Genomic DNA, 25413 nt, shown 5'->3' with positions numbered 1-25413 from the left:
TATAAAAAATAGAAAACTATCTAAAATAGATTATTCATACAGGTTTCACTGTATAAAAATACAATAAAAAAGTGATACTAACGCTATTGCCATCCATGTCATTTTAAGAACATGTATGTTGGAAAGAAAAAAAATTCAGACCATCTCGGGATGAAGGAGCACACTGAACATCATAGGATGATGACAGCAGGATGCAGATTAAACTTGGGAACATTAGAATTTGGCACGATACATTTCTGCAAACAAAAGCTAAAAAAATATGCTACAATTTCAGCAATGATTCATATTTTTTAAAGAATTGAAAAAATAGATTTCTCATGATTTCAATCTTACTGAATATTATGATCAAATAACATGTTACTTTTTCCATCTCGCACCCCCCCCCCCCTCCCAAAAAAAAACCTTTCCTGCACCTCTGCTTAAGAATCATTTTTTTTAACAATTATACACTTATATGTAATCAAAATCAAAATGAAGAAAAAAATGAATAAGCACTCAAAATAACAAATATGAAAAGTTTAATCAATTTACATTATTCTATACACATTACATATTCATGTAAAAAAAGTTATGGGTTCAATGATCAAAATATATTTTTCACCACATTTGCATGACCCATCATTGAGAAGGGAAAAAAAGGATAACAGATACTTAAATATAACAAAACAGATGTCGTTGATGCAAAAGAAGCAGTAGTTTGAAGTCTCACATACAAAAAAAAAACCTGATTCACAAGAGGAACAAATGCTTTGAGGGGAGGAAAAAAATTCAGATATACACATACAACAACCTATAAATATGCTACCGTCAATCTAATATATTTACATCTTCGTCTTCTTCCGATGGGTTGCTCAATTTCTTGATGACTTTCTCCATGACAAACAGACCACTCTGTTCCTCTTTCTGGCCTTGCTGCCTATATTTCAACTTTTTCAATTTTATATGATTGATGTTTGATGCTTTATATTTCTGCAAATAAATAAACAATAGTATTGGGGTTAGTCTGAATTTGAGTATTTTTCATTGTATGAAGACAGTTAAGTCTCAACACAAGTTACCTCATGCATTTTGACATCCATTTATGAAACATGTAACAAGTAATTTCTGGAAGTCTAATAAAAACATTGAAATCACTTTATACGAGTGTTGAGCTATATAAGAGCCAAAGCCTAAATTATACACGCATAATTTGCACTTGAATGTAATTTCCTATGTATAGCCCACACAAGAAAAAATACACACTAATGTGAGGGAATTAAACACATATGCCGCACTAGCAAAATTTTGCTATTTGTTCCCCCAAACTCTTGAGGGAAGTGAAGGTAATTGGGACAATTCATACTACAGCAAGGCTTGATAAATCGAAAAAAAAGAAAAGATGGGAGCTGAATTTCCTGGGCGGCAAGAATATTTTCTTCCCAGGATAAAAAAAACAAAAATAATTTTTTTAGGCATTACTGGACCCTTATCATTGGTACCACAAGTACCATTATCAACAAGTACCCTTCCTTTCTTTAAAACTGAACACAACTCTGGTCTACTGCCATATGCAATTTACTACCAAGTGAGTTGTGCCGGAAGTCTGAATGTGTACATAGTGTTGTCTATGATTTTGTTTCTGCACCCTGATGACATTTTCCAATGTGAGTAGAAACGCTACATAAATTTCTAAATTTTCATCTTGTCCTCACACTCTAATTTCACACAAAATTTAGGTGCCCAGACCAATTTTTTTAGTCGACACGTGACCCGTCACCTTGGATCTGTCACGCCCTGTGCTAGAGCTGCATAAAAAATCTATGTACAAAACGTTGTTGAACCCAGAGAAAAACTGCCCAAAAAAGTTTTCAATTCTCCCCTCCCTTCAATGTAAGCAATTATACCTACATAAAATCTGAAAACTTGTTGTCAGACTCCAATTATAAAACCACACATGAAAAGTTTAGGCTCCTACACAATTTTTTTAAGTCACCATAGCAACCTAATACCCATGATTCAAAAAGTCCTACATATACCATAAAGACCAGGCTGACACTGTACCAATACTACGATACACTCTGCGATATCAACACAGATTGATTAAACACCAAAAATTCAGGTTGTTAACCAATCTGTGATGAAATGGCTGCGTCACTTATCGTATCAGTCCAGCGTGAACCCGGCCTAGGATTGCGAAGGAAAACACAAAAACTGAGAAGCACTTTTGGACTGAAATTTTGTCCACGTCATGATAATAATAAAAAAAAAAAATCATTATATTACTTCAGAGTATAAAAAAAATGATTTTCCTATGACAGCTTTACAGGTTGTGTGCACACAAGAAATTAATTTTCTCTACACCACAGGGCATTTGAGGCATAACTACCAGCAACACAAAAGGCAATACAGGCAATCATCTAAATACAATGGCAACTTGGTACTCAAACTGAAGAGCACAGAGCTTATACAGTAAGTCATCTTCTAAGGCCAGTGATTCTCAATTTTTCCCTCAAACTCGACTCCTATGAGTCTAGTCATCATTTATGCATGGCTTCCTAAACTAGTCTGCAACAGAACTATTTCAAAGTGCTGGAAAGGCACAAATCAAATTTAATACACTAACTTTTCACGGTGCCCAAAGAACAGCAACACATACTTTGAGAAACACTGTTCAAAGCTGCTGGAGAAGAGTACAAGCATGGTTCAAAACTTCTCAAGCCCTCTCTGAGATGGATCGTTTTCATACAAAATGAGAACATGAGCACCAAGACAATTTGAGTGCCTGACAAGATACAATGAATACCAAACTTGATGAGTTCCAAAACTGGCCATTACAAAGGCATGACTGTACAGTAGTAGTATCTGAAGTAGTGAGAGTCCAGACTTGTCCAACAAATAAAAACAGTCTTCTAAAAATGCTTTAATGTCCAAGGTTAGGCCAGTATTACACTATGAAATTTTTAATAAAAATTCTTTTATAAAACTTGAAAAATGCAACCAATAAATATATCGCTTACATTCAAGCAGTTGAATCTTAGTTGACACATGAAAGATTGGGTGTTTCAAGCACCCAATATAAAATATGTCGTCAATATGCACTACAACACCAAACCTATGCCACATTACTAACAAGAGATTGACAAATCTGAAAAAGTTTAGGTGCCATGCAAATTTCTTAAGAACCAAGAATAATTTCAACCTTTTCTGGGACTTTATACAGGGTGTTTAAGAAAAACTTTGCCAAATTTAAAGAGCAATTCAGGTACACTATAACAATCCAAAATCACATGGGAGCATAGTTCTCTGCTACAGGAAGTTGTTGCGTGGCACTTTTAAAACAATCCCGAACTCAAACATGAAGTCACAATTCTTACAACATAAATATGTTAGGGGCCACACATACTCAGAACACATTCCGCATAGACTACATGCTTGCTACTACTATTTAACAATATGTGCACCTCATACACACATTCCTCTGCAGAATTTCTAATAAATTGATACATGCCAGAATATGTCCCGAGTATGTGTGGTCCCTAACATATTTAGATTATTATTATGCTGTCTGAATTGCGACTTCATGCATGAGTTTGGGATTGCTTTAAAAGTGTGTGATGAATCTCTTCCCCCCCCCCCCCCAGCGGCTATGGATGGCATTTGTGAACCTATGCTCTTATGATTTTGGATCATTATCATAAGCCTGAACTGCCCTCAGGGGTGGGAAGTGACTAAGTTCATTTCGGAGCAGCAAAATTCTGGATTCAGAGCAGTTTTGGAGCAGCAAAATACAGGATTCAGAGCAGATACTTATAAATTGGAACAGCGAAATTAACAAGAATATTTTCGTTAACCTTCACCCCTTTTCAAAATAAAACAACTGCACTGTCTTTTGTTATCAAACATCTTTTCATCAGCTTATTTCTGGTCAAATATTATTATTCAAATGAAGTATATATTATATTTATGTTCATAATTTGTGTAATTATCAAGTTAGAGATATTTGTTTAATTTGAGTTTGTTTGAAGAGATAATTGGTACACATACATTTTTAGAAAGTGTCACCAGTATATGTAAATTAGCAATTATGTAACATCACTCTATCCTCAAATCAGAGTAAGCCCAGGGGATTCTGGGGAAATTTCCCTTTTATAAAGTCGATCCATAGATCAGTAGTTGATTGTGTATTGGAGAGGTAGGAGGTTAAGTAGAATATAGTCTGGCTATTTTTATTAGCATTTATCATATTACTCTATTATCTGGCTTATCTTGTGCATAAAATTTTTTGCACCAAATATTTAAGATGATTTTTGCTTACTGAGGGCACTATTTGCTGTCTGGAACAGCAGCACTTCAAATGGGCTAAAAATTTTATAAAAATTTGTAATTTTTTTATACTCAAAGAAATTGTTGAGAAATGGGAGAGAATTTCGGAAGAATGAACATGATGTTTTGCGATTCAGCGCTCATTATTTGGCGATATTGACGAACTGACACTAGTTATTTGCCGATATAACTTGTTATTTAGCAACATTGATGATTTAATGCTCATTATTCTGCAAAGTTTCTAAATTAGCATTTGTAATTCGGCTGACGTGCGCTTTTCACTCCCGGAATAAATTTTTTTTTTACGAAACATCTGGATTTGACGCAGACGATCGACTACAGTACTTTCTGCTGCTTCAAGTGGCGATTTTTTTTTTTTTTGAAACCGGAAACTAACTCGTATTTGTGGTTTAAAGCTGAAAGACCATTGCAAACCATCTTCAGTTGTACGATCACGTATATTATCGGGGTTTCGCAATGGAAAGCCCGAAGAGGGGCGATAGTTTAAATACAGTAGAATAAAACTCGCTCTTCTCGGATAGAATCGTTTCGCAGCAAGCAGGAACAAAAAAATTTTGCCATCCTTTCCAAAACTCTTAGCATACTGAAGCAAAATTCGCTATGTGGCGGGCACAGTGCGGCACAATGGGCGCAGGTCTTACCCCTGTGCCCTTTAAGTTTAGCAATGTTTTTCTGAATCCTCCTGAACATCCTTTTTCCTGTTAAAGGACACAATCTCATGGAATCGTAAAATTTTGTGCAATTCATAGATGCCAATTCAACAATCACATACAGAAAATTTTAGGCATTAATGCAGATTTTCTAGTCACCAATGACCCGGCCATTGTCAAGCCCTTGGACACTAGAATATCTTCTAGTAACTTTAGTAACCCAGAAATGCATATATGTCAATGTCAGTGACACTATCCTTAATTTTCTTTTATATGTTAGCTGACTTGGGGATGTTTCCATAAACACAGATTATGAACACCATTAAGAAAATTCTAATCCGTTGCTAAGTAGAAATGCAAAGAGATCAACTCACTTTCTGTCTTCGTTTTGAAAGACAACTTGACTCTGAACTACTAGAAGTGTTATAGCTACGAACACCCCGGTGTTTTTTCTCCTGATTTGTGTCTGGACTCCTTTCAAAAACTGCATATTTCTTTATATGTTCTTGTATCCTCTTTATCTTCTCATCATTCAAAGAGTAAAGATCTACATGGAAAATATTTGATTATAATTCTCACATTTCACTTATCAAATCAATACAAACTATCAGACAGTCAAAAAGTAACCTTAATCTAGCAATAAAAAAAATCTTAATCATGGAGAATAAAGCTAAACTATATCAGGGCTTGAAAATAAAACAAAAAAAAATTCACATCAGCCAAATTTCTTAACCCTTAAATGCATGTTTTTTTTTTTGAGCTGGTAATTTTTTCACAGTTACTGACACGTATAGGAAGCCAGAAAAATCCTTTTAATCTGCTCATACAGGGCGTAAAAGAAGACGTACAGAGAAAACAAAATCTCACATAAAATAAATGTACTGTAAAGGCACTAAATATTTTACTACCCTTTTCGTGATTAAACAAAAGCAAGAAAATTCATATTGTAAACTTCAAGGTAAAAAAAAAATTCAATTTTTTTTTTAAAAACAAATTAACAAAATTGAAGCCATATGCTCTGCAACAAACAAAGTTGTCATTAATCTGGACATCTACCAGCAAATTCCAAGCATAAAACGAAAAGAATGACCTCACATTATGTGCAAAGGCAATTCTAAATGTATCTTCAAACTGGTTGTTAGTAATGAGTGTTTAACCCTTTGCACATATGCATTTAGGGAAGACCAAACCTTTTCCCTAAGAAAAACTGTCCAATATATTTTTTAAAGACTCTTCTGAAGACCTAAAAATTCCTTATAATGTTAGTTAGCATGCTGACAAATCCAGCACATTTAATGTCTTCAGATTCCAATTAATTGATCTTGCATAGAAAATTTCAGGTAATGATTATTTTTTTTAGTCCTCATGGCCATTCATGCTTGAGATTTGTCAAGCCTTGTAATATGCGTACATATATATATAGCCAATTTAAACATTGTATGTGCCAGAGTACATTTTCAAAAGAAAGTAGATGTCAGAGAAAATTTAGAAGTTACAAAGTCCAGGGGTGGGAAGTAACTAAATCCGCTTTGGAGCAGCAAAATTAAGGATTTGGAGCAGATATTTATAAATTGGAGCAGTGAAATTAACAAGAATATTTTCGTTAACCCTCAACCCTTTTCAAAATAAAACTGCACTGTCTTTTGTTATGAAACATCTCTTCATCAGCTTGATCTTTGTTTTGGTGTTTTAAGCTTTTGACACCTTGTTTGAAAGAGCGCCTGTCATAAAATTTTTTGCACCCGTCTATTTAAGATGATTTTTGCTTACTGAGGGCACTATTTGCTGCCTTGAAAAGCAGCACTTCAAATGAGCTAAAAAATTTATGTTTTTAATTTTTTTATACTTGGAAAGAAATTGTTGCAAAATGGGAGAGAATTTTGGAAGAATCAACTCAATGTTTAGCACTCATTATCTGGAGAGATTGGCGATTTACAGCTCGTTATTTGGTGATATTGACGATTTAACGCTTGTTATTCGGCAACATTGGCGATTTAACGCTTGTTATTCGGCAACATTGGCAATTTAACGCTCGTTATTCGGCAACATTGTCAATTTAACGCTCATTATTCAGCAACATTGGCAATTTAACGCTCGTTATTCGGCAACATTGGCAATTTAACGCTCGTTATTCGGCAACATTGGCAATTTAACGCTCGTTATTTGGCAAAGTTTCTAAACTGACATTCGTAATTCGGCGGACATGCGCTTTTTACTCCCGGAATGAAAATTTTTTCACTAAACATCGGGATTTAACACAATGACAATCGACTACAGTAATTTCTGCTGCTTCCAGTGACGACTTTTTTTTTTAAACGGAAACACTCGAATTTGCACTTTAAAGCTGAAAGGCATTGCAAACCATGTTCAGTTCCACGATCACGGACAATAGTTTAAGTATAGTGGAATAAAACACGCTCTCTAAAGAAACGTTTCGTGGCTAGCAGGAACAAAAACTTTTTGGTGTCCTTTTCGAAATTCCGGGCATACTGAAGCAAAATTCGCTATTTGGCACAGAAAAATGCAAAAATACGCTATTGGAGCAGGATGGCGCAAGATATTAGTTTTGGCGTAGTGCGGCGCAATTGGCGCAGAGTTCCCACCCCTGAGTGTCTGATGAATGTGAAGGCAAGAGAGAGAAACAAATATAAGTACATCATTGGAGGGGACGATTCATACAGAGATTTCTTTCTTTACAAAAGGTTTTATGAATGGTGCAGAAAGTTTATGTGACATGTGTACACTTACAATGTCAGTGCTGTAGCGAGTCCAGAGAACATGATGCAAACAGTGAGTCCAGAGAACATGATGCAAACAGTGAGTCCAGAGAATATGATGAAAACAGTGAGTCCAGAGAACATGATGCAAACAGCGATTCCAGAGAACATGATGTAAACAGCAAGGCAAAGTCATATATTGTAATCTACTGAAGAGCCACTTAAAGTCTGCCATCCTGATTTGCTAAGTTCTGGTGTACTTTTTACTGCAGGATAACATAGGCCCACACACTCATCACAATTAATGAGACAAAAGAAAAATCAGCTTTTACACATCTTGATTAGCTGTATCTCACATCCCATTAACTTCCTCAGAAGTAATAGGTGTAATAGAACATTTGTTTCTCAAAATTGGACTGCATGATACAAGCAGCAGTATTTGTTGAAGAATTATACTAGCACATTTGAAATGTCATTCAACGAAATTTGTGAACAAAATATCACACTGACCTACACACTGTTTCCGAGATATTCATTTTGCCCCTAAATACCATACGCAGCCAATCAGAGCACAACACATCCACACAAGCCAGCCAATGTGGATATTCTGTAGTTGATCAAGCCTCAAAAGTGTATATAAGGAGCAAGTCTATGACACTAGATGTACGAAGCCTTTCTCGCTTATCGTCAATCTGTTTAACCTCAGAAGATGCCTGCCACAGATGTGGGCAAAATGTAAAAGAAAATCCATTAGACCAGTTTCCCAAACTTATTGTTCCACATGCCCCCCCCCCCTCCCCGCTCAGAAATGTTCTCTCAGCCTCCCCAACTCAAACGAAACCATAGGATCCTGTTTCCTGTTTACCGGTAGCTTCTATCCATTATACACCTTTCTATCTATTCTATTATACACCCATCCTCCGGGAACGCTTCAATATTTCTATGAGATGGGAAGCTGGGTGTGTCCGGTCTTCAAAGTTAGCTTCTATCGACCCCCCCCCCCCATAGACTATTTTACCACCCACGAGGGAAGTGATAGTGCCCACTTTGCAAAACACTGCATCAGACCATGGCTAGGAAACTGCCTAATAACCCAGAAACCATGTATAAGTGTGATTGAACACTAGCCATGAAAGCCTCAGACAAAATATCACATTGTATGGAAAGGAACTAAGAAACACTGTTTAGCTTCATATTTTGCTTTCAAATTATCTATGCATGCTAATTATAGTCACTTAACATCAATAGTACAGTAACCTGAATAATTTTCTCAATAGCACTTGAGTGGACCCTCGGCTTAAATCTGAAAGTTGACAAGTACCAACAATTTTTAATAAATGGGGTTCTAATGCAATTTACAAATCCAAACAGCTCGAATTTGATTTAAAACATTCTCATCAAAATTTTCCTTTAACTACAGGTCTTGGTTACAGTGCTAGGTTCTAAAAAACTGGATGCTCCTAGGGTCAATTGCAGAGGTCTTCAACCTTTTTCTAGTCGCAAGCTATGCCTGTACCCATCATCAAAAGAGCATCCTAAAGACATGTTTAGCACACAAATGCATAAAATCAGAATTTCAGTCTTTGAATACAATTTGTACAAGGTGTTTAATTGGAATGCTGATCAAGTGTTCGCGAGCACCAAATCAAACACAAGCATCGAGCAATCTGGGTGCTTCAGGGAGCACCATGGTGCTTGCAAGCAAAGGGTTGAAGATGCCTGGTCTACTGTGACATTCTTTGCTTTGCACCCAGATGATGTAAATAAAATTCACTTCTGATTGCGTGATAATATACACAACATTAACCACTGAGACTATCAGAAATATAAAAAATTTTAAGTGTTATGACAGTTCACAATCACAAGGGAAATTAAGCGTCCTTTAGTCACCAGGATTGACAAAATTTAAATCATTACATATCCCATGCGTATAGTGTGGAAGCCTGAAATGAAAAAATGAACAAATGGAAAAAAAGTGAAATAGTAATTCAAGAGGAACTGCACTTACTGACAGTAAACTCTGTAGTGTTTGGTGAGAGATCCGCAGAAGGATCAATTAGCTTGATAACTTCTATCTGATGTGCTAAACTCATACGATGACTCACAATTTCTGATAACCCATGCGCTATTTTTAACCTTTCATTGATGCTCATTCTAGACCTAAAACCAATAAAAAATAATTCTTAATATAAAATTAACAAAAGCAGAAAATAGGCTTTAATAAAACTAAAAGAAATTGACACCGAAGAGTTTAGAAAATGTCTTTAAAAAATTATTGCTAAATCAGAATTACCAAGAAAACTCACCATGGCTTAAGGCTTGGCGCACTTGGGGATGATTTCGATGGCTTAAACTTCTTCTTCGGCGTTTCAAAAGTGTTACTCCCCCTCTCGTTCGTTGGAGTTTCATCTATCAACGAATCTGTCAAGGCCACCCAATCTGAATCGGTGAGACCCAATGAATCTGAGAGAAAAAGTATTCAAATATCAACCAGCAAATACTAGAAAGAGAACAAAGTATTAAAAACAAGTCTAAATGAAATGCTATGCATATTTTTTCTCAATGAATTTGAAGCGACGATGATGACAATCTTTTGGAAACATATTTCAAAACAATAGATACCTCTGAATACAATCTAATAAGTGTGGAACATAAATTAAAAAAAATACTTCATGCATCCAGAAAAAGCTTTGTACAATGGGAATTGGAAATCATGACTGACTATAAAACACCCATACTCAAACAAATAAAGCATAAGATCAAGTGATTATTGGTAAGTAAGTACTGTATTTCTGGAAGAAATTCCTTGTACCCTATCTTCAATCTACCAGTACCAAACAAGCACAACACTGACAGCATAAATATGTTAGCAGACATGTCAACTTTTGAAATCCAGAAATCCGGAGATTCTCCGGATTTCCACATTCTCCCCCCGACACTCATAGACTCGATCAAAAAAAAATTTCCGAAACAAATTTTTTCTTTTTAATCAGTTAAGAAAAGTTACATCCCCCCCCAAGGCAAGTTCTGCCCCTGAGCAGAATATAATTCCATGTCAGTCTTTCCATGCAGAATAGAGAAATCACATCTACATACTGTTCATAAAATATAAGTGTTTCCTTTCGTGGGTGCTATCAGTGATTGATAATAATCTTCAGTATATGAACTCTTAAAAGCTTTATATTTATCTTTATATAACTTAAAGTTTTATATTTTCTTACTGTAGATGTTTAATCGGAAAAAATTATTTAAAAAAATTCAAATTACAAAGCTGCGAACGAAAAAACATGTTTACTGCACGGTTGTAAATAGAATACAATAACGATTATACAGGAATTTCGGCAACCAAGGTCATGCTCTTGATAAATGATTGCTGATAAACGCTACGAAAACGAAATCGCGTCTTTGCCAGTTGCTTAAATGCGACCACAGAGACTTTTTTAAGGCTGCTCGATGGAAATGACTACGGCTGTCCTCTATGGGTGTTTTCCCTAACGACGATGTGAAAACTGGCATAAAATCTCATTTTCTGCCAAAATCCAGAGAATTTTAACAAATCCGGAGGGCGGGACGAAGGATGAAAAATCCGGAGTCTCCCACCTAAATCAGGAGAGTTAGCAGGTCTGTGTTAGGGACCACACATACACTTACAACACATTCTGACCTGTTAACATTTCTGTATACGAGGTGCAAGGTTAAGTAGTGACAGTATGTCTAACCGCAACTGTGCAGTCATATGGTATCATCCCAAGGATCCAGGTTCAAACCCCACAGGCAGAACAGTGGTCAACTGAAGTTGGTTTTCTGTATTTTTCCAATTTCAAGGAGTAAATGCAAACTGGTCTCTTGTTAAAGAAAAAAAAATTATCGCCACATCAAGTAACAGACTTTATATATAACATTTGAACACATTACAACAGGGCTTGAAAAATCAAGAATTTAGACCCCAGCTCAATTTCATATGCATCCAACTGATGCAATGGTGAAATGCTCATCTTCCACCATGAAGGTTGCCATCAGAGAATCCACAGGTTTGTTTCTGGGGGGTGGGGGGGAACATAAAAAATAAGTTATTTACACTCTGAGTCTAGGGCAACCATAGATAGATGGCACCTTTATTTCCCATCAAACTCCATCGGTTGGAGATTGCCATATGGCAATATGAGTTTATGTGCGGTAAAGTAATAAAATTTCATAGGAGCCAGCATTTTTTTGAAAGAAAATTTTTCTCCTATCCTTTGACTTTTCTGGGACTTAAAAGATTCTTCATGTTAGCAGACATGCTAACATATCCATTCTTTTTTTCTCCATTGCTGTATTCAGACTAGAATTCCCCTCCCCCAATACATGAACTTTAGATACCAATACCAATAATTTTAGTCATCACAGTGACTCAGCATCTAGTGATGTGTCAGCCCTGCACTAGAATCCATTCACTGTCCATTTCATCTACAGAAGACAGATGACAGCACCCTACCCCAGATACATGCACAGGGGTGGGAAGTGACTAAGTCCATTTCGGAGCAGCTTTGGAGCAGCAAAATTCAGGATTCGGAGCAGTTTTGGAGCAGCAAATTCTGGATTTGGAGCAATTTTGGAACAGCAAATTCTGGATTTGGAGCAATTTTGGAGCAGCAAAATGTGGGATTCGGAGCAGATATTTATAAATTGGAGCAGTGAAATTAACAAGAATATTTTCGTTAACCCTCAACCCTTTTCAAAATAAAACTGCACTGTCTTTTGCTATGCAACATCTCTTCATCAGCTTGATTTTTGTTTTTTGGTGTTTTAGGCTTTTGACACCTTGTTTGAAAGAGCGGCTGTCATAAAATTTTTTGCACCCGTCTATTTAGGATGATTTTTGCTTACTGAGGGCACTATTTGCTGCCTTGAACAGCAGCACTTCAAATGAGCTAAAAAAATTTTTATAAGTTTTTAATTTTTTTATAATTGGAAAGAAATTGTTGCAAATTGGGAGAAAATTTCGGAAGTATCAACCCGATGTATGGCGATTCAGCACTCATTATCTGGCGAGATTGGCAATCTGACACTCGTTATTTGGCGATTTAACGCTCGTTATTCGGCACCATTGGCGATTTAACCCTCGTTATTCGGCACCATTGGCGATTTAACCCTCGTTATTCGGCAACATTGTCGATTTAACACTCGTTATTCGGCAAAAGTTTCTAAACTAACATTCGTAATTCGGCGGACATGCGCTTTTTACTCCCGGAATGACAATTTTTTTCACGAAACATCGGGATTTAACACAAACGATGACAATCGACTACAGTAATTTCTGCTGCTTCCAGTGACGACTTTTTTTTTAAACGGAAACACTCGAATTTGCACTTTAAAGCTGAAAGGCATTGCCAACCATCTTCAGTTCCACGATCACGGACAATATCGGGATTTCGCAATGGAAAGCCCGATCAGGGGCCGATAGTTTAAGTATAGTGGAATAAAACACGCTCTTTTCGTAAAGAAACGTTTCGTGGCTAGCAGGGAAAAAAAAAACTTTTGGCGTCCTTTCCGAAATTCCGGGCATACTGAAGCAAAATTCGCTATTTGGCGCAGAAAAATGCGAAAATACGCTATTGGAGCAGGATGGCGCAAGATATTAGTTTTGGCGCAGAGTTCCCACCCCTGCATGCATGAAACTTATGTATACTTCCAGGATAATTCCAATACAGCCACCTCTTTAGAAGTAAAATCGCAGTAAATTGCCTCTATAGCGATAGATCAGGTCTTATGTAGAGTTTGAAAGAAAGTATACTCCCCTCCAAACAAAGACAGGTCCTACACATGCCTCAGTAGACAAGTACTGTGTGTGCTCATACTTTTTAAGTTACAAGTATCGTTACAATTCTAAAAACCAACAGGCCCTTGTCTGTCAAATCAAATGTGTTTACTGTATTTCAACTTAATGAAACATATCACATTAATATATTCTCTGGCCAAATGTTTTTCAAACAATGTTGAATGGATTTTAAAAAAGTCTACAATTTATATTATGTTAAAATTATTTTCCATATCTGAGAATTTCAGAAATACTCACCAATTAAGCTTTCTTCATTTTCAAACAATTCTGATGCAATTGTTTCAGCTATAGGTAATATGTCATTTAATGTAGACCAATCACAGTCATCGGAACTACTAGATGAATGTATAGGACTTGAACAACTAGATTCATTCCTAATAAGGAAGAAAATAATTGTTCAGAATCAAATTGCCTGTACGTCAAGCAGCTAATAAAACAACCATACAAAATTTATTTGCATTAAATAACTTTATCCAGATAATAAGGTTTCCTACAACATTTTACTGAAAGATTTTCCTGACTATTGGACTATTTTCCTGACCATCAAATAACTGAATATTTTCTAAAACATCAAACTGATACAGTATTTCTCTCCCAAAAGTTACATGCAATAAAATACTTTTTTTTTAAAAGTTTATTTAACCCTAGAATACTAACTAAAAAAAGCTGATAAAGCTTTTTCCTAGTTAGCTATGTCTCAGACGTAGAGGTATAGGCAGTTAACATGCAGCTTTATCAGCTTTTTTTAGTTAGCATTCTAGGATTAAATACTCTTAAAAAAAAGGTATTGTATTACATGCAACTTTTTAGAGAGACAATACTGTATCAATTTGATGTTTAAGAAAATATTCTGTAGCATAGTAGTAGGGTAGTATTCTAGGGTTAACATGATGAAATAGTACATGTGAGTAATAAATTCATCAAGAGATTCCGTGGATCTGTACTGATGAACAGGAAGTATCAATGAATAATAATGATATACTTTCAAGGACAGAACAAACAAAAAAAGAAAAATACATTGAAATTCTACATCCATGAACAAGTTTACAGTCAGAATTTCAAATATACAGTATGCTTTCATACACATTATGAATGAAGAATATGAAATGCTAAAATGTGAGAATTGTTAAGTGACTTCCAAAATTGGAGGCAAACAGTAGGAAGTGTACTTACAGATTGATAAAATTAGATTTAGCACTGACTGATAGAGCTGTTTTTTTAAATTCAAAAATTATCGTTGATGTTACAGGGTTCCCAGCAAAATCTGCTTGATAATTTCCCTGACCAAAAGTGCATACACTGTCATGTGCACATATAATTCTAAACCATCCAATATCACATTCCAAATTATAGCCCCCCTCCCCCCGTATTTGTGGGAGGGGGGGGGGGGTGTTACATTCTGGGCCGGGGAAAATACGGGAAATCTACGAATAACCGAAACCTTGTTTTTTTTTGTTTATCTCGTTTACTGAATATCATGAGAAAAGCAGGGTGACGTAAAAGTATAAGGGAATGTAAAAGAGGGTGCAGCAATTGATTGTTGGCGATGTTTTCCGAAAGAACATTGTGATTTCTGTTTTACATTTTTTCTTTATATCAAGTATGTTGACAAGACTTCCTCTACCAATTGTTCTACACACATGAAGAGCATACCAGAGGGATCTATATCATGCAAATAATCTATTGCTGATTTGAACTTGTGAAGCCTTCCTCCTACATTACTCATGGTGAACTCGTCTTTTACTTCTTTATTTTGATCTTCGTCTGGTACCGCTTGTTTCATGAGCAATCAGCTGCATTAATTCCTCCTCGACCAATGCCTCTGAATTGCTATTAATTAACTGTTTGACTTCTCTTTCATATCCATATCATTCAATCCTTCACCACCCACCTGTTTCGCTAACGTGACAATGTCTTTTATAATCTCTTCAATTGGCTCTTTAAAAATGGTTGTGTCCTGGAACACACATTATGGCCAAAGGTCAACCTGAGTTGACTGTTTCTCACTTAAGAGCTGTCATGGTTCTAGTGATGACAGTAATGGCATTAGCGATAGTATAATTCTTCCATACCTTCAAGATATTTTCTGCATTTGCATTATCTTCTATTGCATGCACAATCATCTTCATTGAGTGACATGTATAGTGAGCTTTGAATACTCACATTACCCCCTGATCAAGGGGGCTGAATGATAGATGTTGTATTAGGAGACATATAACAGACTTCTACACCATCAGCTTTGAACTCTGATATCTGGGTATCCAAGAGTTTCATTCAGTATCAAAAGAACTTTAAATGGCATGTCTTCACTCTCAAGGTACTTCCTGACTTTTGGAACGAAACATTGTTTAAACCAATCCAGGAAAAGTGTTTCATGAGCCAAGCTGTTCTATTGTTCATTTACTGTGCGGGAGCTTTGACTTATATTTTCCCTTCAATGCTCATGGATTTGTAGATTTGAAAATAACAGTGGGCTTTACCCATTTGCACAAACATAGTAAGTTAACCTTAAAACCAGGGGTTCACTTTTTTTTCTTGGGTGATAAATGTTCTCTGCATCATTTTCTTCCAAAATAGTGCAGTTTCATCAGCGTTAAACACCCTGCTGAGATGAATATCACTTCTCTTCAATAATTTTCTGCAGTCTTTGGAAATTTTCTAGCTGTCTCCTGGTTGGCAGCGGCTTGTTCACCAGTGATTTTTACATTGGGTAATCCAAATCGTTTCTTGAACCCATGAAATCAACTTTTACTTGCATGAAATTCTGATGAAACAGACGTTTCACTAGCCTTTCCCTTTCTAGAAGAGTAAACTAATCTTTTCGCCTTTTTCCATTTTAATATTACAATCAATTGGACTACCTTCTTTGTAACAGTCTTGTACCCACAAGAATCCCTGCATTTTCGGTATGAGAAACACATGGATTCCGTAGGCGATGAAAAGTTTTCGCTGCCACAGGTGCAGCTACGGCTGATAGAATTTCAGATTCCTTTTTCCTTGATATATCTCACTGTAAATTCGTTGATTCCACAATGGTGAGCCACCACAACAATTGACTTTCGTCAAGCATAGCCAATACATCTAATTTTTCTTGTAAAGTTTTCACTTTTTTTGTCTTTTTGAAGCAGTATCAGTAGCACTAGACAAATGAGCCATCCTAAACACACACAACTCAAATTTCGTAAACAAAACAAGTGAATGGCGATTGCTGAAAAAAAATCCAATGAAGGGGAAAACCCCACAAATACGGGGGAAGCGACTGTATATATAATTTCGTGGTAATATACCATTGAAAAGTACATTACAGGCAGAATGCTAATATTTTGCCGCCGCCACCCCTATATGATATTGCACACAATACCAGTTTCCTTGGAAATCTCACACAGGTAATTGAATTCAAATCATGCTTCAACATATAAAGGTTCTCTACCCACAGGCAGGAAAAAAGCAAGAGGATAAAATTTAGGTTTTTCAGAAGAGATAGAAAAGTTAAGAGCTGGTATTGACATTGTTTTCAACAATGGAAAGGAGGGTCTCTCCACTTTAGATCCCTTCATCTATTTACTCAGAGAGCAGATTGTTCCTTGACAACATTGTTTCCCAGCATGTAAAATCCCACCCTTCAACTGATAAGACATTTTGCTCAGTAGGGGATCTGGAGGAAAATGCTAATAAGGATTTTCTTCATTCTATTTTTTTTCTCTCTCCCTGAGTATCTGAATGAATCAATCTTCCATGAAAAAAGTGAAGGTAAATCACTTGAATGTAGATTTATCCTCTTTGATTTTTCCCCTTCAGATATTCCCTGACTTTTCCCAAGTATTTAGAATTTTCCCTGGCCGTTTTTCAATTCCCTGATTCTCCCTAACTTTCCAGATTGCTGGGAACCCTGTGTTAGCTATTGAGAAAAGATCATTTTTTTAAACATTTTTTCAGTAATGGTATGGAAGGGGAAAAAATATTGTGGTAGTTTATTATAAAATTTCAGAATAAGGTATGTAAAATGGTTTTTGTTCACTGTTTTATGAATTAAGTAAATATTTAGAATGTTATTGTATCTATTTGATGTCCTTGATACATTAAGGGGAAGACAGTTGTTTTTTAATAAGTAGAATTGATTTATTAAAGTATAAATACCGCATATATCTTAACGAGACCATGGGAAGAGATTTATGAAATTTTAGAAAAGTTCAATTTTTGACCACCAGGTGAAAAAGTGATGTTTTAAAATATATTTTACATTTTCCATATAGCATATATACATCAAGTTTCAATGGATCTTCAGAACAGGTGCTACATAGGTCGGACTAGTGTCGCTATACTGACGTATGCTACATTGGTCTGAGCACTGTCAGTATACTGAAACTATTCAGACCTATATAACGCCCATTCTGGAAGACGTATTCTATTGAAACGTGGTATATATGTTATATGGACCATAGCAAAATATAAAATACATTAAAAAAGTGCCTTTTCACCTGGTGTTTGAAAATTCAACTATTTTTTTTCATAAATCTCACTCCCATGGTCTCATTCAAATATCCTTTAAATCTGACAGCATTCGGATAAGTAGTTTTTAACAAAAACTACTCAGAGTACTAGAACTTTAATTTTATAATCACCCTGTATCTTTTTTTTACAACTTCAGAGAAATATTTCAGTTTAGAAATTTCCCTGACTTCCCTGAAATGACTGTCTGATCTCTGACCATGAATTCCCTCTCTCCCCCCCCCCCCCCCGTCTTTCCAAGTTGTAGGAACCGTGTAATAAATCTTGTTAATACCGTCAAAGGAAATAGGTGTCACTGGAAGGTGTTCTCTAAGGAATTCATAACAAAAATTAGTACATGAATGTGTTTTAAGTATATGTAAGACCCTAAGGTATTTTTGTTGTTAGTTACACGCAAAATCCCAAATTGAATATTTTAGTGTAAATTTATAATTAAAAATGTTTCTTCATTATATATAATTTTATTCATCAAATAATTACACAATCTACAGAATATTAAATGCACATAGAATTTATCCACATAAAACATTTGAACAATGAAAAGAGAAAACTATATTTACTACCTCATTCAATGTTCTATCTACAAAATCAGAACTTACGTTTCAAGAGCTGCTATTTCAACTTCAAACTGATCTATATCAAACACACCAAATGATTCACTGATTATTGGGTCAATATCAAAAGAGCTACAGGAAAAAAAAAAAAATCACAAATGAGTTCAAGTTACACATAACACTGAATATATAAAAAATATGACCAGATATACATTAATATAATACATTTACACATCACAACTAATTTTTTTTCAATACTACCTTTATATACACCAAGGTTGGACAAATCAAAAGAAATATTTCGGATACAAACATGATTTTTGTTCGAGGAAAAAGTCAAACAATTTCTTTTACTTCTCCAGCATTTACCAACTTCTCCCATGTTGAAAGATACTCTAATGAAATCAGACAATTTTGTGTCATCCTTAGGCTCCAATTTGACAATTTTATATAGAAAATTGTTGGCACCAATACAGCTTTTCCAATAGACAAGGCAGCACCCATTCTAGTGAAGCCCTGGTGGATACCAGCAATACACAAAAGTCTACAGCATGGGTCACAAATTAATGTATTTATCATATTCAATGGATTGATATTGATTTGTACATCATTCACAGCCCCATTTAGCCTGTGGGAAAGAGGTTGTGTCATGCCTCATCTGGATTTCATTATATTCACACACAGCTATTACTGCCCCCCCCCCATGTTCTATCAACCTTCCCATGGTAACATTGTACATTTCGTTCAAAACATGGATGTTACGGATATAGCATGGAGTTCAACAGCAGATTTCTTTTTTCAAAATTTACCTTACATGGTTTTCTTTAAATTAATTTTCCATTGGGCATAATATAAAAGTGTAGTGCAAAACTAGTTTGCCAGTAATGTCTAAGAAGCACTGCAACATATCAAATACCCATTGACATTTGAGAAAATGATGCATAAACATTTGATTCATGTGTGTGCGTGAACCCCCTACATTATAATTTTACTCATCATGCGAGAACCCAGGTTCTTCAACAACCTGGGTCTCGGGCATATGAGAGGCGGATGTTGCTCAAAATAGGGTGACATCAGTGGCTTGATTTTACAGATGCATTATGCCCAACAGAGTTGATAAACATTATTCAATCATTCACATAAAAGAAATAATAGCATATCCTGCACCATACTATCTGAGGTATTCCACATGTAAGCTACAGGTTTTTGGCATGTAATGCAAGATATAGCATATTGACAACCAATGGGAAAAACCTATACAATTCAAGAGTTGTACTTGATTGAATATACAGCGGAACCCTTCGATAATGGACACTTGTGGGACAAAATCTTGTCGACTAACTGGCAGTGTCTATTAATAGACAGTGAAAGCATTGAAATCAGCCGACTAAAATTCAAAAAAATATCTGCTAACGGGACATTTCTGTTACGGGAGGTTCCAGTGTATTACACCTTCGAGTCTGAGGTGGACAAGCAATATGTTTTACTCTTTTAACCTGATGGTCATACCACAGGTATTTGTGTATGAGCAGTTTTTGCTCACAAAATCATTGTAAAATTGGAAGGGCGGGCAGCGTATAAATGTAATGTAAATTTTTAGTGAAAAACATTTGACCAGATGTGGTTTTGGTGGTCCTCAAGTTGGGGGGGGGGGGTCCGGCTTATACACCAGTATATACAATAAATCAACATTCGTATACATTCAGTGAATCAAAATCATGACAAACAATTTTATAACAAAATTGGTTCACAAAAATACTACATATCAGCAGGATATGGGAAAGACGCACAGCGGTAAGCGCATGTCCACCTTTAAATCACGGTCCACATGTTTTTAAAGTATCGGTGTCATTTAATATAACAGTTTTTTCAAGTATTAATCGAGAGAAATCGATCGTGGCAGTGAAGCTATTCATAGAAAACTGCCCCTCCACTATGACCGCTAATATATAGGGTAACTCGATCCCATATTACACATTATTAAGCCTATAGAGGTCAAGTGTACACGTAAGCACGTGGGTCAGGTACAAAACCGATTTTATCTGTACATTCGATGTAAACATTCTTATTTATTAGGGGTAGATCCCCGTAATAAAAAAAAGCGACACAATGATTTCACTGTGTCCATTCACTGCTGAATATTGCGAGCACGATTCACACGTGGGTTCCGTCCGATCAGCGCTCCGAGGGTGAAGTTTGCACTCACCTAGATCCCAAAGAACTCGTTCCGATCATTTCGGCATCGAATTATTGTTGTGTTCCTGCCGATTTGTAGCTTCTTTTCGAACAGCACAAATAATAGGGATGAACTTCGGCTCAGAGTGACATACTCTATACAGCGCGTCCAGCTAAATTTCACACACTACACAGCTGGGCATCAACCAAATGCCGGAACGTGGAAATTGAGGGGTAACACACAACGTGGATGAATGAATGGAATGCGATTACGGTTAACGGGGACGCACTGGATCAGGTTTAGCGAGAATCTTTCATTAGCTGTGTCTCTGGACCAAGGAAAGGAGGAAAAACGCAAAAAGAAAAATATTACCATTATTTTTTAATGTCTTCTTTTACATCTAAAGGACCAAATTTCTATAAAATTATGATTTCTTATTTTAAATATTTTGCAAGTGAAAATCATTTGTTTCACTGATCAATCATGGCTCACTTATTATTTTATTTTGAATAAAACCTTCTATTTGATTGGTTGTTTTGCTCGACGCAGGAGTCGATGCATGAGTCAAATCAATAATTTCATCTGCTTTTGTTCATGACCATATTACCCGTAAAATTTCACTTTTTTCAACGAAAAATGTTCATTTAAAAACGTCACCAAAATGTCCTTTTTTTGACGAAAAGACTCTCTATTTGCACATTTTAATTATTTTTTTTATTTAAAAATATAAAAATCACTTTTTCCAACACATTAATTATTGTTATAAATATTAACATTAATTCCATATCGAAACAATAAACTTTCTAGATGTTATGCTGAGGTGAGCTTAGGAAGAAAGTTTCAAATACAAATACAACACCACAACAGGCAAATTGCCCAACGAGGTGGCTGACTTAAGAACATCATGGATCCCCGAGCCCTTTTTTACCCTACCTACGAGCCCTACCTACTACTGCTAAACCACACATGCACCCCGCCCACAACCCCCCGCGGAACCCCCAACGAATCGGTACATGCGGGAATGTGCGTGTACGTGTAGTGAAACCTGACGTGAAGTTTTTTTTGTTTCTCTGTAATGCTTGTTATGTGTAATGCTGCCATCTGCCACCAGTTTTTCAAACTATGAGTGAAGTGTTATGATTGAATGATTTTTCGTTGTAGGACTGTTGCTCTCTGTGGCGAGACTTTTTTTCAGTGGCTTTACCGGGAATCGAACCCAAAACCTCTTCGGAACCGGGCAAGTGCACTGACCATTATACACAGAGACGAGGTCCTTTCTTTTACAACACGTACCGCAGTAGCATGATTTGCTTAGTAAAGATATAGCTTTCCGCAAATGGTTTTCACAGGACCGACACCTCCAGGTGGCAAGCGCGATAAATAATGATTTTTCTCTACGCCCAGAATACATCAAAAATCAATTAACTTTCTGGATTTACGCCGAGTTAAACTTATTAAAAAGGTCCTTTCTTTTTTCCTCTGCTGGGCAGCAGCATCTGCAAGTCAGGCTACTGTTCATGTTTTAAGAAGTTAGAAGTCACGTCTCAGTGATGTTTATTTTGTACACTTACCTGGTTTGCGAGAGATCCTGGGTTCGATTCCCGGCAAAGGAAACGCAACTTTTTTTTTTTTCCAATTTCACCTCGGCATAAAAGAAGTCATCGGCATATCAGACAGTCATTGATTTGACGTAAAGTGGTCTGAGGAAAAAAAATCACGATTCGTCTCACATGTTGAATGTTTGTTTTTTCTTCACTCCCCCCTCCCCCCCCTGATTTGAAAAAGTGTTTCATTTTTCGCCATTGGCGATTTTTGGATAGTTTTAGCTAGAGGTGGTTTGAAAATTTTTAGCTTTCAACCGGTTTTGGTTTCAATCATGGTTATCTTTCCTCTAAGATTCCACAGCACAGTGGGGTGAAATGTTTTCACGAAATTTTTCAACTATCAAAAAACATAATTTAAAAAAAAACATTAAAATCATATTCACTTATTATTTCACAAAAAGAACTCATAAAATAAAATAAAAAAGAACTGCCTTGAAGGAAACGTCAGGATTGGTCAGAATATTGTGTGTCATATGGTCAATGGAAAGTGAATGAAGATCCAGAGCAGACGATTTTTGCCGCCTATTTCCAAAGAAGAAAGTCAACATCGCATGTGATGGAAGGTGAGGAAATATATGGCTATCGGAAATCTCACCATTATGTAACGTGTTGAGTATAAACAAAGACGCCAATTAATTAGATCGGATAGAATATAAATTAGTAGTATATTATCCATTGTTATATTGACGAGATCAAAGGTTTCCAAGGTACTTTTATCACTACATTTCTTATTTAATGCAATCAATAATGCTTTGAAATGTATTAAATTTTTATTCAAATGTTTGAAAAAAAAAAATCAGTAAATGGTAAGGATTAGGACCAGTTTCGCTTTGGTTGCATTTTCTTTGATTAGGTTGAAATAAGCCCCATGGATGTATTTGAGTTTCAATTATGGTAGTAAATAACCGTGGGGGTGGAGGGGAACTAGAGCCCCTGAAGTTGAAGGGCGAGACATGCCCTTCTGACATACACAAGGGTGGGGGGCTGATAGGGCTCCAACCTTGGAAGAACTGTAATTCACTTCAGTGAGAGGGGCAGGCCCTTCTCAAGGGCATCACTCACACCTCCGGGTAAATGATTCATTCTGCGGTCTCCTACCTATAGCCCAGGGCTACCAGATGCCCTCCTTTTTGATGCCATATCAAGCATCCTCCTACGTTTCAGAAAATTTGCTCTTTTGACCTTTTCAGGTTTCAGGAATTATTTTTTTGCGGGGGGGGGGGGGAGTTTTTTCCCATGTTGGGGCATATATCTCTTCATTATGACACGAGTGTTCTTGTGTTTTCAACACTTTCATTAGCAGGCAACAGCCATCAATTTTTCTGGTTTTTTTCGGCTTTTCTTTAGCAGTTGGAAAAAATTATTGTTATGGCCGGTGTTATCGGTCAGAATTTTGGCACCATCTGTTGTGAAAATTGCAAGAAGTACTATTATTAAAGGTGTGCATGCAGGCGTATTTCTTTCTTAAGCCGGGTTTTCGTAGGAGCAGGTTTTCTGTGCCGTTTGTAATGTGAATTGCCCAGTGCGACACGCCGTCCTCTCACCAATAAAAAAAGCAGCATGACTGTTTTCCTACAGAGTGCAATACGGCTCACAACAATGCTTTACGTTGGGTGTGATTAGCGGACTGCTCCTGGAGGAGTCAAATGCATCATGCGCTGCGCATTTCACAGATCTTCTTTTCATTTTTTTGTGTTTTTTCCCCTCCCTTCAAACCGGAGCATGCAGGCAGAGTAGCTGATTCCAGGGCCATATACCATAATATAACCACCCTTCTGATCTGATGTGCCACGCTAGGAAAACACTAATGCGAAGCGTGATTATGTAACACGTTTCTGCTGACGTGAAATTATACATTTCGGTTCACGTGACGCAAAACACTTTCTCCTAGGAAAACCTGGCTTTAGTTTTCGAATCTGGAACGTAGTTAAAAATACTAGCTTATCTTTTACATATTTTCTGAAGCTGAAGAACCAGATTTCATTTTAATGGAGGCTCCCCATCCAAAATCTCCGGTTAATGCCTACGTGAGCCCATGCATTAAGCTGGGACTGCAGAGGAACCCTGTGATCTTTGCTGGCTTGGTTTCAGGATATTAAGGCCATGGAGGGAGTAGGTGAGCTGATATAGGAAGATATAGGTGCCGGGCCTTTGAGCAGGCTCGTCTTAAGAGTGTCATGGGTCCCTAGGCCAGTGATTTTTCTGAGGCGCTACCTTACAAATTTACTAGCTTACTCTGAAAATTTTATCCAGATCTTATTATTTTTGTGAGGTCCCCGGGCCTATGTGTTAAGATGGCACTGTCCCCGAGTCTTTTTTTACATGGATCAAGTGACTAAACTAGATTTTAAGTTTTCAAGTACTCTAAATTCTGTCCCATCGTAAGTAACCGAATTGCGAATGTTCATTGTATAATAAAGGTTCACGCCCACTGGCGTACAACCTACTTAATCGAAAAAAATAGACTGGATTCTATTCTACTTAAACACAGAATTACTTTATTGCTTAAATACTTTAACCCTTGTAAATTGGCCTTTACCAAAAACTGATAAATTTTAAAGTACTTGATGACTTAAAATTTAGTTAACTACTAAATCACTTAACTAGTGTAAACTGGCCTTGATAGACAATGGTATCATAGGTCCCAGAACCTGGGGGTTGAGGCCGTTTGAGTTGCCCCCTAATGAATTTTATGAGGGGGCTGAGCTTCCTAATAATTAATGAAAACCAATGCAATGCACCTTCCTCCCCTCCTGCATACATACTTGAGTCCCATATATATATGGGATGATCTGCAACTTTCAGCACCCCAAATGTTTTTTTCATGTTGGCACCTCTGAATGGCTTGGTCCTTTTGACCAGGGTAATATCCAGAATTTTTTTCGGGAAGGGGGAGACAATTGGTGTTTCAGGGTGGGGACCAAAGTGACAAAAACAATAGAATTAACCAACCATGTTGCTCCATATATATCAGCCATTCTCTCACATTTTGTGGGGGGAGAAGATTGAAGACTAGATTTCTTTTTCCCTCTCGCTACGGCCTTGCTTTCAGTATTTAT

At 36.5% G+C, this 25413-nt stretch overlaps 1 protein-coding gene across 1 annotated transcript; it reads right to left on the bottom strand.

The window, feature by feature from the left end:
• Positions 1-501: 501 nt before the first annotated feature.
• On the bottom strand, positions 502-21016 carry LOC149070097 (uncharacterized). The gene is made up of 7 exons (XM_089249585.1): positions 20781-21016; positions 18620-18706; positions 13749-13885; positions 9997-10153; positions 9699-9850; positions 5348-5520; positions 502-969 (listed from the first exon to the last, which is right to left on the bottom strand). Exons 1-7 carry the CDS (start codon positions 20807-20809, stop codon positions 808-810), a joined length of 897 nt encoding a protein of 298 aa, XP_089105711.1. The 5' UTR covers positions 20810-21016; the 3' UTR covers positions 502-807.
• Between the last annotated feature and the right edge of the window lie 4397 nt (positions 21017-25413).

The sequence above is a fragment of the Pholcus phalangioides genome, unplaced genomic scaffold (assembly GCF_987345545.1).
Source record: "Pholcus phalangioides strain wild (caught in Gottingen) unplaced genomic scaffold, Ppha-v1.0 ptg000022l_1, whole genome shotgun sequence".
NCBI lineage: Eukaryota > Metazoa > Arthropoda > Arachnida > Araneae > Pholcidae > Pholcus > Pholcus phalangioides.
The sequence above is the reverse complement of the archived record's forward strand: the minus strand, read 5'-3'. Positions and strand labels throughout refer to the sequence as shown.